Source organism: Microcaecilia unicolor, chromosome 8, assembly GCF_901765095.1.
Source record: "Microcaecilia unicolor chromosome 8, aMicUni1.1, whole genome shotgun sequence".
NCBI lineage: Eukaryota > Metazoa > Chordata > Amphibia > Gymnophiona > Siphonopidae > Microcaecilia > Microcaecilia unicolor.
In genome coordinates, this window is record NC_044038.1 from 22,472,383 (window position 1) to 22,492,331 (window position 19,949).

Here is a 19,949-nt window from a genome sequence, read left to right on the forward strand (position 1 = left end):
CCAGGCCCAGAGCGAGCATTTCTTTCAACCCTACAAGAACACAAAATATCTTGCCTTCAACATAAATTACAATATGGCATACATGAGCCTTATGTATCAGTCTGAGCCAGACAGGGGCCCATATACTAAATTGTATTAAACTGCACTTTTAATATGATGTTTTACTAATGGCACTTATTAATGATATCCAAATGAGGCATGTCACTGCAGAAGAGGATATGTGCGTATTACCACACATACTTCTATATGCATAATACCACGAAAATTTAACTACAATGAAGAATAATTTTTTAAGTTTTTGATATTTATGCACATACTTCATGTTTTGCATATACTTTTTGCTAGTAAGGTATTTTGCATAATTTTGTCTCTCATTACTTCACTGTAATAGATTTTAGATTAACACTAATGTAAATTCATTTGCATGCACTAATCGCTTGCATAAGATAATGCAGACATTCAACACACATTACTGCAATTTAGTAAATTGGCCCCTTAATGTAAAGGAGTATTTTTTGCCTTTTTCATATCGATCAGACTGGCAACATGATGCAACTTACAATTAATGGTGAAAAAGTGTAAAGGGATGCCTAACTCAAAGTTTTTAAATTATTCTTTTATTAACATTTGAATATTTTGTTCTTTTACACAAAACATTAAAGGAATCCACCACCACTAAATAATAAATAGCATTCCCAAGAATAATTTTCTTTTTGGAGCTCTGTTCCTCTTAAATAATTTCTGCTTTCCAGAATTTCTGTTTACTGCTTAGGAAATGACATACAATTTCCACACACAATGCTGCTTTTTGCGACACAGCTTCCAGCCTTATACAATTTACAGAACTATCAACTGCAAAATAAAAGATTCACACAAAGCACAAGAACCAGGTGCCTGAAATTTATTTGTGGGGTGAGAGTGTAGGTTTACATACTGTGCACATGTGATGGAATGTGGTGACATGATGCACAAAATTTAGATGAAGTGGCTTTCAAAATCCAGCTGATTACATCCTAAAACATCAGTTCACAATGGGAACAAAAATGAAACCAATAGCTTGCATCAGTTAAAAAGCAAAACAGGCTGTGTAAGGTACAGCTCATCTTCACAGGAATTCCTGACGTGTTGCAAAAATCATCTAACTGGATGGCCTGGGGAGGAGTGACTCACAGAGGAGGTATTTTATTTTTGGCTTACTTACATACGTGTATGTGTGTGAGAGAGAGATGAGCCATTTTAAGTTCTTTGGCTGATCTTGAAACATACTTGGCACTGGGTTCACAGAAAGCAATAAGAATTAACCCTGCCTTTCATCTCAGTCCTTGATGACATGAAACAGCATTTTGTTCAGGATAAAGTGAAAAGAAGATGCATTTTAAAAATAAATGGTACATTTTTGATATTTTATTTTGTACTATTTTCCAAACGGAATACTGCATCTGAAACCATAAAAGACTAATATGCAGTCAAAATCACCAGTCACCAGATTGAACGTTTGCTAGTACCATCCCAACCAGTTCTGCGGCTACCCTTTTGATATAAATAAAGACCAGACATCTTAAAGCACCTTTTTACCAGGATCGAAGGTGTCCTCATAATCAATTGGAAATAGCTTGCAGAACTTAAATTCTGAAATTGTCTTTTAAAATGATCCAATTTTCTTATCCATGCATTTCCCTCAAGATAAAATTCTCTTCTTCTCAATCAAGCTCAATGGGGCTAGTATCGTCTTGTCCTTCCCCTATATCCTCTTCTTCTCCGGCACCCATCAGACTGTTCAACAGGTTTCCTGCAAGGAAAACGGAAGCTTGTTATCCTAAACAAGACTAAATACAAGAGAAGAATTGTTTCCTCTCCACAATCCATTCCCATAATATACTATTCTGATGACAGATTCACGTTGCCATTAGGAATATGAAAGGAGCTCGTGAGGAAATGTCTCAGAAGCGAGGGCACAGAGCAATCGTGTTTTGACACTTTGCTATATTTATGTGTATGCAATGGGATCCATTAAACCACTATCACTGCTACTTAACATCAAATGCCACGCCATCAACCGCAGCAGACAAATTGTGATGTCATTCTTCTTATGGGCTTTTGTTGGAAGGCTGATCCATAAATCTAACAAATGAATAAATAAATGTAAAGTGTCCCTGCATGGATAATGGAAGTGTACTCAAGTCACGCATTGAGTAATTTGATGGGTAAAGCATGATTTCTTCCGGTATTATGTATTTTCCACTAACTGAAACCATTAAAATAGTAACATATCTAAAATAATGCAGCAGTAATAAAATCAGAGTAATGCTTTGCATAGGAAACTCAGTTAAACAGTGAATGCTGCCTTCAGTTGGCATCATAACTGAATTAAGATGGTTATTAAGTAATGTTTCTCTTTTTGTCATAATTACCTAGTAATCCTCCATAAGTTGCTGTCTGCTTAGGCGGAACTCCAAAAAATAGTTGCCCTATTCTGTCTAAGTACTGAAATACAAAAATGGAAATACAGTGAATAAGTTTAAGATCTGATCAGTACCTTGAATTACAAAAAAAAGAGAATTAAAATGAACCGCAATACTGTTCAACCTCTAAAATAAATCCACGAGCCCAATTTCTCTCACTTCTATTTTCACTGTTCTATAGCAAATTGCTATGTAAAACATCTTGATATTACAAACCTCATTCTGATCAGCTGCAGACATTACTGATTATCAGAAAAAATCTTGGTATAACATTGACTTAAGGCTGCTCTAAAACAAACAAAAAAAAGTGGGCACAAAACCAGGAGTCCCAGAGACTGGATCACAGTAAAGCTAAAACCAAATTTTATTAATTAGTATATTTGACTCGACACAACCGTTGTGTTTCGGCCAAAGGGCCTGCATCAGGAGTCTTAAAAAAGACCTTTGTATTGAATTGTGGAACTGATCACTTACGTGAAGAGTTCAGCAGTAAATTTGTTTTACAAAGTATCCGTGGGTCTTCTTTGAGTTCTCCACGCTTTGTGGATTCTCTATTAAGGCTGCTCTAACATAGTCACATAGTAGATGACGGCAGAAAAAGACCTGCACGGTCCATCCAGTCTGCCCAACAAGACAACTCATGTGTGCTACTTTTGTGTATAAGTCTGCCCAGCACTAGCCCCGCCTCCCAACCACCGGCTCTGGCATAGACCGTATAAGTCTGCCCAGCACTATCCCCGCCTCCCACCACCAGCTCTGGCACAGACCGTATAAGTCTGCCCAGCGCTATCCCTGCCTTCCAACCTCCAGTCCCGCCTCCCACCACTGGCTCTGGCACAGACTGTATAAGTCTGCCCCGCACTATCCCCGCCTCCCAACCTCCAGTCCCGCCTCCCACTACCGGCTCTGCTATCCAATCTCGGTTAAGCTCCATCACCATTATGATGCTCCACCACATCGACACTGACTTAAGGTAATTTTGACTTAATGACCTGGAGCAGACAAGTAGCCTTAGAGATCCTCAGGGAAAATAAAAGAAGCTGTAAACCAGAACACATGGGGACCAACTCTGTCCTATTGGTCTGATTATTTCTTTGTAGTATTTAATGAAACTATGTGCCAGCAAATCAAAATGCAGTAATAAATGTCAGCAAACCCACCTCATTGTACATGGGATCTCTCTTTAATGACGGTTGATACTGTTCACATAATACTGTAAATACTGTTAATTTTCCACTGAAAGAACAAAACAAAATGGTAACCAAATGCCAGTTAAGAAAACTCAATAAAATAGTTTTGAAATCTTAAAATAAACCATACCCATCTACGGCAAGTAAAAGAAACCAGATGAAATTTAACAATGGCTGTACAAAGGGAGGTCCCTTTTCTATTGAAGGATGTTTCTGTGTATATGTTGTAAAAACCACCGATGCACTGGTTTTGTTTTTTAAACAAAGAAATCTGTAAAAGAAAAGGAAAACATGGAAATCTTACATCTCTGTTGTGAGGAAATGTAAACAGAACTATAATTAAGTTAATCAAAGGAAAAGACCAACAAAAACTCATTGCTTTCATAAGACATTTACTTAAGATTTTATATTTTATTTCATAAGATATTAAACTGTTTGTCATATTCTATTACATAACTGGCCTAGGAGAATTCACTAGCTGTGTGTAATTCTACTTTTTAGAGCCTATGAGTTTCCTAGCATTTAGTGCGTGCTAACACTGTTAGCGTGCCTAAGCGTTAGTAAAAGGGACCCCTTAGTTGGGAAACTGGTAAATAAAGATGAAATGGGCCCTTGTCCTCAAAAACCCATGCCTCAATAAACTGATTAGTCTATAAGATGCCACCAGCCTGTCATTTTTGGCATATCCAATGGGCCTTTTATCAAGCTGCACTGGTGGCTCCCGGTGTGGTAATGCTGACAAAGCCCATTCACTTTGAATAGGATCTGATGGCATTGGTGTACAGCTTAATAAAAAAGAGGCCCAATGTATGCTAAAACTACGAAGAAAAATATGTTTGACTTTTATGCAAAAGTTTTTTTTGAACATTTTACTCAGCACCTCTATACATTTAAAAAAAAAAAAAATTTTCCCTTTCTCTACTCAGCTGAGCGGCTAGGGCTCTTCAGCTTGGAGAAAAGACAACTGAGGGGAAATATGATAGAAGTCTATAAAATAATGAGTGGAGGGGAACCGGTAGATGTGAATCACTTGTTTATTATTTTTTTTTTTTGTTACATTTGTACCCCGCACTTTCCCACTCATGGCAGGCTCAATGCAGCTTACATGGGGCAATGGAGGGTTAAGTGACTTGCCCAGAGTCACAAGGAGCTGCCTGTGCCTGAAGTAGGAATCGAACGGACGTCAGACTCACAGAAACAGAAGCCTGCGCAGCCTTCTACATGGAATGTTGCTAGTGGAATAGCAACATTCCATTCCATGTAGAATCTCCAATAGTAGCAACATTCCATGTAGAATCTCCAATAGTAGCAACATTCCATGTAGAATCTCCAATAGTATCTATTTTATTTTTGTTACATTTTGTACTCCGCGCTTTCCCATTCATGGCAGGCTCAATGCGGCTTACATGGGGCAATGGAGGGTTAAGTGACTTGACCAGAGTCACAAGGAGCTGCCTGTGCCTGAAGTGGGAATCGAACTCAGTTCCTCAGGACCAAAGTCCACCACCCTAACCACTAGGCCACTCCTCCACTCCTTTTCCAAAGATACTAGGACTAGGGAGCAAGCAATGAAGCTACAAACTAGTAAATGTAAAACAAATTTGAGAAAGTTTTCTTCACTCAACGTGCGATTAAACTCTGAAAATCATTGCCAGAGAATGTAGTAAAAGCAGTTAGCTTAGCGGGGTTTAAAAAAAAAGGTTTGGATGGCTTCCTAAAGGAAAAGTCCATAGACCATTATTAAAATGGGCGGGGAAAATCCACTGCTTATTCCTAGGATAAGCAGCATAAAACATATTGTACTTCTTTAGGATCTTGTCAGGTACTTGTGACCTGTTGGAAACAGGATGCTGGGCTTAACGGACTTTCGGTCTGACCCAGTATGGCAGTGGAGTGGAGGAGTGGCCTAGTGGTTAGGGTGGTGGACTTTGGTCCTGGGGAACTGAGGAACTGAGTTCGATTCCCACTTCAGGCACAGGCAGCTCCTTGTGACTCTGGGCAAGTCACTTAACCCTCCATTGCCCCATGTAAGCCGCATTGAGCCTGCCATGAGTGGGAAAGCGCAGGGTACAAATGTAACAAAAATAAAATAGATACTATTGGAGATTCTACATGGAATGTTGCTACTATTGGAGATTCTACATGGAATGTTGCTATTCCACTAGCAACATTCCATGTAGAAGGCTGCGCAGGCTTCTGTTTCTGTGAGTCTGACGTCCTGCACGCATGTGCAGGACGTCAGACTCACAGAAGCAGAAGCCTGCGCGGCCACATTGGTGATCTGCAAGGGCCGACTTCTACACTAGTGGAATAGCAACATTCCATGTAAAATCTCCAATAGTAGCAACAGTGGAGGAGTGGCCTAGTGGTTAGGGTGGTGGACTCTGGTCCTGGGGAACTAAGGAACTGAGTTCGATTCCCACTTCAGGCACAGGCAGCTCCTTATGACTCTGGGCAAGTCACTTAACCCTCCATTGCCCCATGTAAGCCGCATTGAGCCTGCCATGAGTGGGAAAGCACAGGGTACAAATGTAACAAAAATAAAATAGATACTATTGGAGATTCTACATGGAATGTTGCTATTCCACTAGCAACATTCCATGTAGAAGGCTGCGCAGGCTTCTGTTTCTGTGAGTCTGATGTCCTGCACGTATGTGCAGGACGTCAGACTCACAGAAGCAGAAGCCTGCGCGGCCACATTGTAGAATCTCAAATAGTAGCAACAGTGAAGGAGTGGCCTAGTGGTTAGGGTGGTGGACTTTGGTCCTGAGGAACTGAGTTCGATTCCCACTTCAGGCACAGGCAGCTCCTTGTGACTCTGGGCAAGTCACTTAACCCTCCATTGCCCCATGTAAGCCGCATTGAGCCTGCCATGAGTGGGAAAGCGCAGGGTACAAATGTAACAAAAAAAAATACTTACGTACTTTTAGGGAGTGGATACAGTATGGCGATTGATTCACACATAAGTACTGACAGGACTTTGTCTGTACAGAGTTCACTGCCAGATAAGATTTACTTATTCATTTTTCAGCATTTAATATGCCGAGTATTTGCAATACTTGAAGAAAGGGGTAAAAAAAAAAAAAGGTTAAGGTAGTGAAACAATAAACAAATGGGCATCAACTCAGTTTTAAATGGTGTTGGGAAACTAAATAAGACATTTATGGTACAAACACATTGGGGAGAAGGACCTATGAAGTCCAAAAGGAGGTTTTCTTTTGAGCAATGAAAGTGTTAAGACAAGTCCTAGTAGTAAACTTGAGAGACTAAGATAATCTTCAACATACCCTGGCAAAGCAATTAAGTTTCTTCCTGTCATGGGATACATCATCCCCAGGCATTAAATGTCCACAGGTGAGTGCACAATTGTGGAAGTAAATGTGTGTTTCTAGATGTCTATCAGCAGAGATACTGTTCCCGTAGCAAATCTGTGTGGGATGCACCCAAGGGGTAATTTTACAAAGCTACGATAAATGGGCTTACAGTGGTACATGCTGAGGCATCCTGTGGTATATTTTGAATGCATGTGCAAACCATGCGCTAAAAGTTTTTCTGGGAATGGGCGTAAATCAGTTAGTATAGCCACACTGCCACGTGCTGATTAGCGCGAGAGCCCATACTGCCTACAAAATGGAAGGCAGTGAGGGTCCACACCAGTGGCATAGCTACGTGGGGCCACGGGGGCCTGGGCCCCCATAGATTTGGCCCTGGATCCCCATGCCGACGACCCTCTCTAACACTCCTCCCGCCGCCAACCTGCCGTCGCCTACCTTTGCTGGCGGGGGACCCCAACCTGCTGCAGCCAAGGTCCTCTCCTTACGGCACAAGGCTTCGTTCCGTTTCTCACAGAAACTGAACAAAGCCTTGCGCCGGAAGAAGAGGACCTCGGCTGGCGGGGGTTGGGGTCCCCAGCCAGCAAAGGTAGGCGGCGGCGGGGGAAGGTTGGTGGCGGGAGTCGAGAGGGTCGGCGGGAGGTCAAAGTTGGTGGTGGCGGCAGAATGGGGGGGGGGGGGGGGGGGGCTAAAATGTGCCCCCTCACCTCGGGCTCTGGACCCCCCCCCCCCCTCCCGCTGAAGTCTGGCTACGCCCCTGGTCCACATGCTAATGGCAATATAAGCAAGTGGGCATTAATGCAGGCAATTGAAAATTGGCCATTTTCTGGCTGCAGAAAAATGGCATTAGTGTGCGGGATAGATTGGCATAAGGGCACGCCAAGGCCAATTTTTGCCGCAGCTTTGTAAGACAGCCCGAAAGTGTTTACATTAGATTTAAAAGGAGAAACAGGAACCAATTTCTTACACTAGATGCTGTTTATTAGTAGGTCTTTGCATCTGGTCTGCGGTAGCAAACTAGACTTCCTTGGCTTTGTTTAGCTGACAGTTTTTGAAAAATAAAACCTAGCATAAAAAACAAACATTTTCAGGGTATATTTCAGTATTTGTGAAGCTGTTATCCTTTGGGGAAAATGCACAATGAATTTCTTTTTTGTTAGTGTCTTAAAAAAAACAAAACAAAAAAAAAAACAAAACCTCCCACCAATTCTATAAAAGTTGCCACAAATTGCGCACGCAAATTTGGGCATATGCCCAATTTGCATGTGCAATTTAATTGGATAATGAACTAATTAGTGAAATTGGCTTTAACAAGCAATTACTGGCATTAATTAGATTTTATTGGCATTTATGTGCGATCTGAAAAGGGGACGCGGGAATGGGATGGTAATGGGTATAGCGGGAGCGTTCCTAAAATTAACGCATGTTGTTATAGAATAATGGGGATATACTCCATTTGCACCACAGTTGGTGCAAACGGCTGCACCTAAAGTTAACTGCGATTCCCGGGCATAAGAGCTATTCAGTAAACTGCACCTAACTTTAAGATAGCTTATAGAATAGCACTTTTTTGGCCCTAATTGTGGAACAGAATGTGCAACAATGATAGTAATGTTAATATCAAATGTTAACATTCACATGCCTCACTAGCAAAGGACACATTAGGATTCTGAAGAGAAGTTCTTATCAGCATGCAGGAAAGCTTAAGAGTAGCCTCCAGGCCTACAACATTATAAACTTCTAGAAAACTGAAGAAGCACCTATTTCTATTATGATTTATAGTACCATGTAAACCGTTTTTGTTTGTAACTACAATTTGAAACGGTATAGCAAGATAAATAAACGATAAACCTCATGCCACTCCAGTCAGTCATTCGCCCATCATGCAAAGATTCAATTTGATAACTCACATATGCCTATAACAATTAGAAATAAGAATCTGAATACAAATCAGCATAGAGAGCTCTTCAACCAGAAGGCCGAATTTAAGGGCATTTTAGCTATTCATACTTAAAGCAGCAGGTTTGTTTTCTGGCTGATGTGAATGTATAGATTTGGTGTAATAAGCGTTTGGTAAAATTCCTCTTTCCTGCCATGCAAAAACAATCTCCCAATCAGCACTCTATATTGGATAACATGGACCTACAATTCATATGAACAATGTACTCCATATATACAGAATATAAGTAAAATTCTTAGAGCCCACGTCACACAAAAAAAACAAACCAAATCAAATTTTGGGCTCCCCAGTAACATACTGGACGACGACAAATAATGACTTGACAAATAATGACCTGCACTGGCCATCCAGTCTGCCCAACACGATAAAACTCTTTTCACATATCTTTTCTGTATCAAGCCGTTCAATTTTTTCATTGAGGGCAGCATCTACTTATTTCTCTTTTATAAAAGGTTTGAAGACTCAGAAATCTTATATATTTAGGTAGTTTTATAACTGTACTTGGAATCCACTTTGAACCTACTTAGGAAGTTGGCGGGATACAAGTACCATCTCATCAACATCATCCTTGATCCTGATCTTTTCCGCCACTCCCCGGGCACAGACTGTAGAAGTCTGCCCAGCATCTCCACCCACTCCAGCCCATCCAAATCTGTCCAGCCACGATCAGGGCACAGACCATGGAAGTCTGCCCAGCTCTGGCTTTGCTTCTCAAATACTGGTGGTGTCATCTAATCACTGCTAAGCTTGTTTGGTTCCATGCATTCCACACAGGATTCCTTTGTTTATCCACTGCATTTCTGAATTCCGTTACTGTTTACACCTCCACCACTTCCTCAGGAAGTGACATCGCCCTTAGTTCTCCATGGACAGAATGCATCTTGCAGCCCCACAATTGAAGTGACTCCCCATGACGTCACAGTCCCGGACTCTAATAAAGCATTTAAAAAAAAAATAAACTAGCAACGCATGTACTCGTGGTAGCCCACGCTCCCCCACACCGTATAAATACCCGGTGACTCCGTCCATTAGACTTCACTTAGTAGCTCTGTCAGTTCTGCATGACACTGTAGACAACTGCACGCTTATGCAACATCTGCTGTCGAAGAGGTTCCTTAAGGGCGTCATGCATCTATACCCTCCGGTTCGTCCACCAGCGCTGGCATGGGACCTCAACTTGGTGTTAAATGCGCTCATGAAGCCTCCATTTGAGCCACTGTGCAGTGCAGATATTAAATACATCACTTGGAAAACTTTATTTTTCATTACATTAACATCAGTATGTAGAATTGGGGAAATTCAAGCGCTGGTACATTACCCTCCATACACACAACTGCTGCATGATAAAGTTATTCTACATACACACCCTAGGTTCCTACCGAAAATCGTCTCTCCATATCACTTGAATCAAATCATAGTGTTGCCAACTTTTCATCCTCCACCACATGATACAGAGGAGCATAGGCGGCTACACACTCTCGACTGCCTGAGGGCTCTTGACATCTATCTCAAGCGAACCAAATGTATAAATCGACCATCCCAGTTATTCTTGTCTTGGAGGTCTACTGCACATCCAAAACCGGTAACCAAGGGCACATTATCGCAGTGGATTGCGAAATGCATTGCTTTGTGTTACCAGCTAGCGCAATCTCATCTTACAGGAGTGTCCACTGCAGTTCCTCATATCACTGCTCACCATCTGAGGGCCATAGCAGCCACAATGGCTCATTTGCAAAGAACACCCTTACAGGACATCTGCAGGGCAGCAACATGGTCAACATTGCATGTGTTTACGAAGCACTACTGCATCGATACTGCCTCCTCTGCTGAATCGAGTTTTGGCCAGGCAGTGTTGTCTTCCGGTGTATGAGGCGTCAACTACCACCTCCTCCTGCCACAGGTACCAGTTTATTTGGCAATTTTTCAGTGTTTTTAATGTTTGAACTGTTACCTGTGTAGCTTGGGAGTCTTCAATTGTGGGGCTGCAAGATGCATTCTGTCCATGGAGAAATGTAAGTTGCTTACCTGTAACGGTAGTTCTCCTTGGACAGATCATCTTGCAGCCACACAATCCCTCCCTACCCTCCCTGCAGTTGACGCCAGCTATTTTATAGAACTGTCAAAGGGGCGGAGTCACTGGGTATTTATACGGTGTGGGGGAGCGTGGGCTACCACGAGCACATGCGTTGCTAGTTTTTTATTTTTTTTTTAAAATGCTTTATTAGAGTCCGGGACTGTGACGTCATGGGGAGTCACTTCAATCGTGTGGCTGCAAGATGATCTGTCCAAGGAGAACTACCGTTACAGGTAAGCAACTTATATCGCCTCACTCTCTGGACCTAATCGGCCGACTATTTTAAGCACCCAGCATACCATCGGGCTTCTCTTGCTGCATTTGTCAACTGCTTACTCCTATCTATAAAAATCCTGATAGGAGAGCCCTAAGCGATTTTTTTTTTACATCATATGAGGTTGGTTATATCTGATGCTATATACATACAATCACTAAACAATTCACTTTCTACTCACTCATCCTGAATAGACCTTTTTTTTTTTTTTTTAAGATATGGATCTGGTTCCTGCTGTATGCCACGCAGAGATTGAAAATATAGTGTGGTCAGACCACACCCCTGTCTGGGTATCATGCAGAGGGACATGTCAAGGTAAGAAACTCCAGTTTTGGAGGCTGAATTAAATCAGCAATTCCTGACTTTCTTTTCCACATCACAACTGATGTATCACTGGGCAGTCTGGGACAGTCTCAAAGCCTTCCTAAGGGGGAGAGACTTATGTGGGCGAGTAAACTTAAGAGAGAATGGTACCAACAGGACATGGATCTACGGAGGGATATTCAAGACACTGAACGCCAAAATGCTCAGAAGGCCACACTGGCATTGCTTGAGAAACTGGGCCACTTATGCCAATCATTGCAGTTACTCTGGGCTGAGAAAGTTGTACATGATATAAATAGGGTGAAGCTCTGCACCGAGACTCCGTGGTACCAATAGGGACATCGTCAAATCCTCACATCGCTTTGGTGTTGGGTCCAAAACTGGCCGGTCTTGGGGGCCCTGTCCAGCAGTCGGTGTCAAGACAGGTGGAAACCTACTTGATGCACGACTGCTCCCAGCGTCCATAGTTCTCAAAGCAGCCATACCTGGGCCCGACTCTCCTGATCCAGTCTTTGACGCTGATGCTGACATCACTGACCCCATGCAAGCATTGAGGACTTGGACCTAGCTCCAAAAATCTTTTCCCGCTGAGTCTCTCTGGACACCTGAGTTTTCTTGTGCATACACAGAGGACACAGCAGGGCTAAGGTTGATCCTAAGCACTGAAGCCACCAAGAATGGGTGTCTGTGCCAGAGATGGTCCGACTGCAGTGGGTACAGCACTTAAAAGCCACTGGAAACTTTAGATGACATAGACAGGAAAAACTTCCGCAACAAAATCAAACGGCTCGATGGTGCCAGAAAAAGCGTCAAGGCACCGAGATAAAAAAAAGAGACGGGAAAAACCTGACTGGAATCAAGGCCTAAATGCGGCCTACTGACTGGGAAACAAAGGAAATGTTAAAGGCAAAATTACTAAAAAAATATATAAGGGAAGAGGGAAAAAGAAACCCCAAAGACGGACAGAAGAAAAAAATCTTCCCGAATAAAGCCGAAAAGCACTAAAAAAGCTCTCTGACCAGGCGTGTGAAGAGACACTAGAAAAAAAGCACAGCCTCTCTTCACCGTGGTAAAAAAAAGGAATGTGGGAGATGCGCTCTTGTTGTGGAGGGAAAGGCACTCGCATGTGCAGTGGAGCATGCCTCGAACTTCACAAAGCGGTTTTGAGCTTGTTAAAAGCTCCAGACCGGGCACCGCATTACCCCATTTGTGAGAATAAATAGGCCTGCTTGTCCTCGGAGAAACTCACTGCCCAGAAACAAGGCAGAGTGAAAGTCTTTGACAAGGAATGGACCTTCTTTTTGGGGTAGTATCAATGCTCAGACTTAGAACTTTTCATTATGTATTTATAAACTTGGAGCCTTTGCATTTTCTTTTCTGTTTCATTCTCTTTCCTTGTTCTAGAGCCCTTCTGTGGATCAGGACACTTGGCCAATGCTATCTTGGTCCTTCTAGGGGGAGGGAAGGGTGGGTTTTATGTAGACACTATACTGTTTGCTATGTTGTTCTTGATGTACATTGTATTGTAGATTTATTTTTATAAAAGCAATAAAAAAATTAATAACGTAAAAAAAACAAACAAACCATACTTCCTGACATTATTCCTGAGTCAGCCCCCTTGCAACCTCAATTTATTTCCTCTAGTTCTACCACCTTCCCATCTCTGGAAAAGGTTTGTTTGTAGAATAATACATTTCAAATATTTTAATGTCTGCATATCACATCACCCTTGTATCTCCATTCCTCCAGGGTATACATCTTCAGGTCGTCTCACCGCATACATTTTGCGGCGCAAATCCAATACCATTTTCATCGCTTTTCTCTGAACTGCTAGAAGTCTTTTTACATCCTAAGCAAGATACAGCCTCCAAAACTGAACACAATACTCCAAGTGGGGCCTCACAAATGACATGTATAGAGGCATCAATACTTCCTTTCTTCTGTTGGTTATACCCTCTCTCTATGCAGCCTAGCATCCTTCTGGCCGTGGCCACCGCCTTTGTTTCATCACCTTGAGATCCTCAGACACCATCACCCCAAGGTCCCTCTCCTGAGCTGTGCTTATCTCTCTCCTCCTATCTGGTACATCTCCTTTGGATTTCTGTACCCCAAGTGCATCACTCTGCACTTCTTCGCATTAACTTTTAACTGCCAGACCTTTGACCATTCTTCTAATTTTTGGAGATCTCTTCTCATGGTTTCTACTCCCTCTGGAGTACCATTTCTGAATGTAAGCCCTAAAAAAAGCAATTCAGACATGTATTAGGCCTGAATTGAACAACAGATGTATAGACCAACATGATGAAGTAAAACAGGATTCAACACAGATGAGTTTAAAACTGCAGACAACTTTCTCTAATTGCCAGCTGATTCAGTATAGTCCACATAAAACCTTTAAAATTTCTATATGCCTGTAATGTCATTTCTCAGCGCATTAACTAACCCTTCCACAATCCATATAGCATTACAAATATTAAAATACATTATCTCTATATATAAAAGGCACCACCAACGTTCTAAATGAAGCCTCCAGCCGGAAATGTGAAGGGGGAGAGATATCCGGTTTCCCCATGAGTGTCTGCCCCGCCCTCGCTCTCTCTGTAACACAAACAGTGAAGGAAAACACAGCAAAGCACGAAATCAAATCGCTCTCTCTCTCTGTAACAGTGAAGGACTCAGAGGGGGGAGGGGAGAGAGGGCAGAAGCCCTCACTATCTCTGTAACACAAACACAGCACAGCAGGAAACTTAACACTGAAGGACTCGACTCCAAGGGGGGAGGGGACAGAGAGGACAGACAGCATAGGGGAAGGGAGAGAGGGCAGAGGGCAGGGACACACACACTTCCCACATGCAAACAGAAGAAAACCTTGCTAGCCCCCATTTCATTTGCATCAGAAACGGGGCTTTTTTACTAGTATTACTATACAATCAAATAAGGGCCACCTCTCCAATTAGTGTTTCAAGAAATGAGAGGATGGGAAACAACCTGGAAGAGGGAGGAAGTCTTGTAACACTAAGACCTTGCCCACCTTAAAAGAAGCAATGCCCAAAAGAACAAATGAAGCTTTCTACCATAGATAAGATTTTCCATCTATTCTGACAAAACATTGGAGGGTATCAACAGAATGAAGCTAAAATGAAACAGAAGAAACAAAACAGATCACACTCTGAAGCAAGCCTGGTTTTGTATATTATAATAATGATAATTTGCCTCTGACAGATCATGAGGGAAAAGATGAAAGAGGAAAACTAGCTAGCCATTAGTATGTCTCCCTGACAGTTTTCATCTTCTATAGTGGCAGATAAGGCCACTATCATGTGATAACTGTTAGTAAGTGATTCCCACGGTTGTTTACCCGCTCTTCTCAGGCAAGGATTTAAGCAACTGTATTTTAATGGCATTATGCCTTTAACTATAAAACAGGGAATTTCAAACCGTGTCAACTCAAATTCTAAATAACAAAAAGGGTTGAAATTACAGTTTTGTGGGTGTCTCACCTTGTAATTCTATGATTACACATTCGGCATCTTTTCTAATAAATCAACAAGGAACTTCAAAACTCCTAATAGGGAACATACTGCAAAAATTGCACCATCCACTATTTTCTAAAGGAGTAGAGTACTATCACTGGTTCCAATGAGGCATGCTAGTGCATGCATTAATGATTTTCGGACTGTTTGGTGATTCTGAGAGACCCGTGTAAGGATCCATCGAAGTGCCCTTCCTGAGGCAGCTTTCATTTTGGCGAAACAAGGCGCACTTGTTGAAGGGTGACACGGGATGGTGTCAGCATTTCAGACTAAACAGTGTGGCGATTTCCCCAACTAAGACAGGTACAAATCAAGGTGAGGTATACACATGAGTTCATCTTGTTGGGCTGACTGGATGGACCGTGCAGGTCTTTTTCTGCCGTCATCTACTATATTACTATGTTATGTTACTATACTACCATCAGCCTGAATTTTTACAACTAACCCAGCCTGGAGCTATAAACAAGAAGATAAGTGAAAGAGATTTTTTGAAAGACATTGATTTAGTACTTTTTTCTTTCACATTTTGAGGTACTGGGCGGTTAGGTATGCCAGTTTTAAATGTTATAGATTTAGGCTTTAAATTGATGTGTGTGTTTGGGGTTTTCTAAGATTTACCGGGTTTATAACCGGTCTGGTGGTTTTGAGGGGAGGTGCTTCATCTTGTTAATTTCTATTATTAGTGAAGGAGAGGGAGAGTTTTTATACCATTCGTTTTTCTCGTGTATTCATGAGTTTCTTCGTTTGTTTTTTTTCTCTCTCATTCTCCTCATTGGAACCAGTGATAGTACTCTACTCCTTTAGAAAATAGTGGATGGTGCAATTTTTGCAGGATGTTCCCTATTAGGAGTTTTTGAGGTTCCTTGTTGATTTATTAGAAAAGATGCTGGTTGTGTAATCTTGGAATTACAAGGTGAGACACCCACAAAACTGTAATTTCAACCCTTTTTGTTATTTAGCCTTTAGAGTTTTTTGTTGTCTGTGAGTTTTTTCGGAAGGTAGGAGGAGCCCATGATGTTGGCCAATTCAGTGGAGTCCTAATTATAGGCTCCCTGGGCTACTGAGGCTACTTTATTTATATAAATTTTCTATCACAGTCCAGTGTCCTGCGCTCACCTACAGTTTGTATAGTAGGAGTGATTCTTTTGTGTTTTTTGAGATATATTATTGCACTCCAGACAATTTAAGATTTTTTTGATTATGCCTTTAACAACATTCATGAAAGCACAGCAACTTCTCATCCTATATTGTGCCACCTCTGCAGCTCTCTCATTTTGGCAAGGTATTTAAAGAGACAAGGCCTGCCTGTGGAATTCTGATTGAAACAGTTCAGCCAATGAACACCTACTGTAAGACAGCTTGAGCCACAAACATGTCCACCTCGCTGCGGTATCCCCGGGACGATGAATATTCTACTAACATGTTAGCACATCCTTCTCCGTCCGTAGAGTGCAAGAAGTGGTAGCGAGATTCACAATAATTTTGCTCTTAAAAAAAAAAAAAAAAAAAAAAGAATACATATATATATTATTTTTAAAAAAGTTTGATACTGGTTCAATTAAAATAACTTTCTGTGATGCTCACCTCTTTTCTACACATAAGAGTAGCCATACTGGGTCAGACCAACGGTCCATCTAGACCAGTATCCTGATTTCCAAACAGTGGCCAAGCCATGCAATAAAACTTTTTCAGTAATGTTAAAAGAATAAATGTGTCACGATACCACTGGAAAGTTCTGTGGAGGATCTCTTTCTTGTCCAGTTATATGGTATGAAACACTAAGGACCATGTGCACTACTACTGAACACTAATGGATATTAGGGTGTGCTAAGAGCCACAGCACTTAATATGCACATTAATGTCTGTTAGTGTACATTAACCTTTAATGTATATGGCACTAAATGTGCCTGATCATTCATTTAGCTAATTGGGATACATGAATAGTGACATGTGGAATGACATCATTTTTCTTTTTCTGTTAAGCTCTAAGTGAATACTTCCTTACTCTTTGGACACACGAGGCCAAATAGATTATACATTCTGAGAGAGAGTCTATATATGGTACATAAAAAATGCAAAACTGGTGCTGAAATCAGTGCAGACTAAGCATATTCTATAATCAGTGCCTAGATTTAGGCGCCGATTACAGAATACACTTGACATTTCAGCGCCTAAATCTACACGCATCCATTTACACCGATGAAAATGTGGTGTAAATCCCAGCGCGTAGACTCAGGCGCAATGGGCCATATTCTATAAGTAGGCACATAAATTTCTGAACTCCCACGAGGCCCCTTTTTGCCTGTGCACATTTGAAGTTCAGCGCACATCGTTACAGAATAAACTTAGTGAATTGTGCGCTTAAATTCTAATCAATGCCAATTAGTGCTTATTATTGCTTGTTAAGTGCTGGTTCTCAGCGCTCTTCAGCTTATTAAACCAATTAAGTTGCGTGCATTCTTATAGAATCCGCAACGATTTCAGCGCAGATCTCTAAGCATGATATATAGAATCCAGGGGTACTTCTAGAGCACTTTAATGTTCCCCAGACTGCCAGTAGAAAACTTTTGATCCTGAACATTTACAGCCTGAAAATAAAGGCGTGCAAGAAACATTAAATTACAAAGCGTAAAATGTAAGGCCCTTTACAACTTATTAATAATTTTTTTTTCCGATGCTGTACAACAGTTGTTTAAAGAATAACAAGAGAAAAATCTAACACTGACAAACCATCAGTGCTAACAGAACGGTGGGCTCTGAAATGTTGCAACACAGGCAACAAAAAAAACTTTACACCAAAACATAAACCAGTTTTACTAGAACTGCACCGAGTCCCTCATTGAACTGTAGCACCTACAGTCCTAATCAATTTGGTTTCTTTTATTCTGCTCCATATATCATGTCATCTGGGTTCCTGGACAGCCTCAAACTGATCTAACACATTGTATAACAGAAGCTGAGGTGGCAAGCATCTAAGTCACAAAACATAATGCTTTTCAATGAATAGAGATGGTTAACTATTTAGAAAAATGCCAGGCAAAATATTTATGAGCCAAGGAAACGTCTTTCCTTACAAATTATTGTTTATTTTTGTTACTTTGACATTTTTTGGGTGGGGGAATGCTATATATATTTTTCCCCCAATTCCTTCCCTCTCAAGTCTCCTATCACTAACCGTATCTTAAAACTTGGGCAGCTAACAGGCAATGATCTTAATAAGCTATGTGGAGAACTGCAGATACTTCTTCCACCCCCCTCCCCCACACGCCACTCCACCTATACTGCTGTTTTAACTGTGCAGGGTCAGCAACTCGGCCAGACAACAGAACCCAGCACAGTTCAACCTGTTCAATGGCTAGAGTAGTGCCAGATGGGGAAGAAAGGTGCCACTGTCTCCCAAGCAGCTCAGTGGCACCACTGTTGGCAGGGCTTGCACTTGGCTGCAGTTTCAATATATTCTGGCAGACTGGCAGGGTCTCCCTATGATGAGGGCTAAGAAAATACGCTCATCCTCTCTAGTGGCCCATCAGGGACTGTACCAACTCTCTTGGTGGCCTGACAATAACAACCTGCTATAGACAATTCCCTCCCATCAGTATGTGGTTCTATCAAAGACAGCAGAAAGCAATGGTTTGGTCTCAAGTGCTGGCCCAAGTGTGTAATCTCTGAGGCTGCCAACCTCTCCACTTCCTGTATAGTTTAATTCATCAATTTCTTTCTGCTCAACTCAAACCTCACTTGACCAGAAGCAAGTAAAACACGTAAGTGAAGTAGAATAAGATGAAAGCGGTCAATAAATGATTGATAGTCTAAAGGAAGCAATGATCTTAGCTCTCTACTACTTAAACAATCTAGGATCTGATCAGAGCAGGAAAGTACTCTGGAATATATGGATGAAGGACAAATATGCAATGTTGTGCTTCCAGCTCTCATCAGTGCCGAAGAGACCTCCCGTTCATAGGACCTCCCTGTGGATAAGAAACATCTACCCAAGCAAAATGGGACAAACACCAGCCTGTTATAATTTTCATTACTATGGGGCAGATACATCCTCTTGCACACAGACTGGTGCAATCTTCCCAACAGCCTTTACATACTTTTCTAGCTGAGTACAGTAATTTTAGCCATTCTTAGAAGTCACTGGTTACCTCTTACCTTTCCACAGTGTAATGGCCAACAGTTGATGCAACACTGGATGACCCAATTTTCCTGATCCACCACTGGACCATTTTAGGGCCCTGGATACAAAAGCCACTCTTTCAGGGGAGTTTGGATCCATCAAGCTGAATAATTTTGCCAAGTTTTCTATGAGAAAAAGAAGTAAATCAAAAATTATAGTTTCTGTAGGTTAAAAGCTCCATCTGCCTTCTATCCTCTTATGAAAGCACCATTAAACAACATTACAATTACAGCACTTATTATAGGCAGTTTATCCCATAAATTTGGTTCTATGTGGTTAACCACCAAGTACCATCAAAAATCCATGTAACAATAATTTGATACATTAAACAATTTACAAAAAATAAAACATTAAAATTTTATACCCTGTTTCCCCGAAAGTAAGACATCCCCCGAAAATAAGACCTAGTAGAGGTTTTCCTGAATTGGTAGATATAAGGCCTCCCCCGAAAGTAAGACCTAGCAAATTTTTGTTTGAAAGCAGGGCCGCCGAGAGCCGACAAAGGCCACCCCCCCCACCCGAGGTCGCCGGGCCCCCCTCCACCCACCGTCACTCCCGGAACTAACCTTAAACGCCTCCTTTCACCTTCGCAGCAAGCAGCAGCAGGGAAGACCTGTCCT

General features: G+C 41.6%; 1 protein-coding gene across 2 annotated transcripts in view; it reads right to left on the minus strand.

The window, feature by feature from the left end:
* Nucleotides 1-595: 595 nt before the first annotated feature.
* Nucleotides 596-19,949, minus strand: part of GET4 (guided entry of tail-anchored proteins factor 4) — a 29,140-nt gene continuing 9,786 nt past the window's right edge. For both annotated transcript variants that reach the window (XM_030211865.1, XM_030211866.1), the window contains exons 4-9: nucleotides 19,305-19,454; nucleotides 16,498-16,636; nucleotides 3,783-3,923; nucleotides 3,623-3,698; nucleotides 2,412-2,484; nucleotides 596-1,789 (exon numbers count right to left, since the gene is read on the minus strand). In XM_030211865.1, coding sequence (XP_030067725.1) covers nucleotides 1,701-1,789; nucleotides 2,412-2,484; nucleotides 3,623-3,698; nucleotides 3,783-3,923; nucleotides 16,498-16,636; nucleotides 19,305-19,454 — 668 coding nt within the window. In that variant the 3' untranslated portion in view covers nucleotides 596-1,700. The remainder of the gene's footprint in view (nucleotides 1,790-2,411; nucleotides 2,485-3,622; nucleotides 3,699-3,782; nucleotides 3,924-16,497; nucleotides 16,637-19,304; nucleotides 19,455-19,949) is intronic.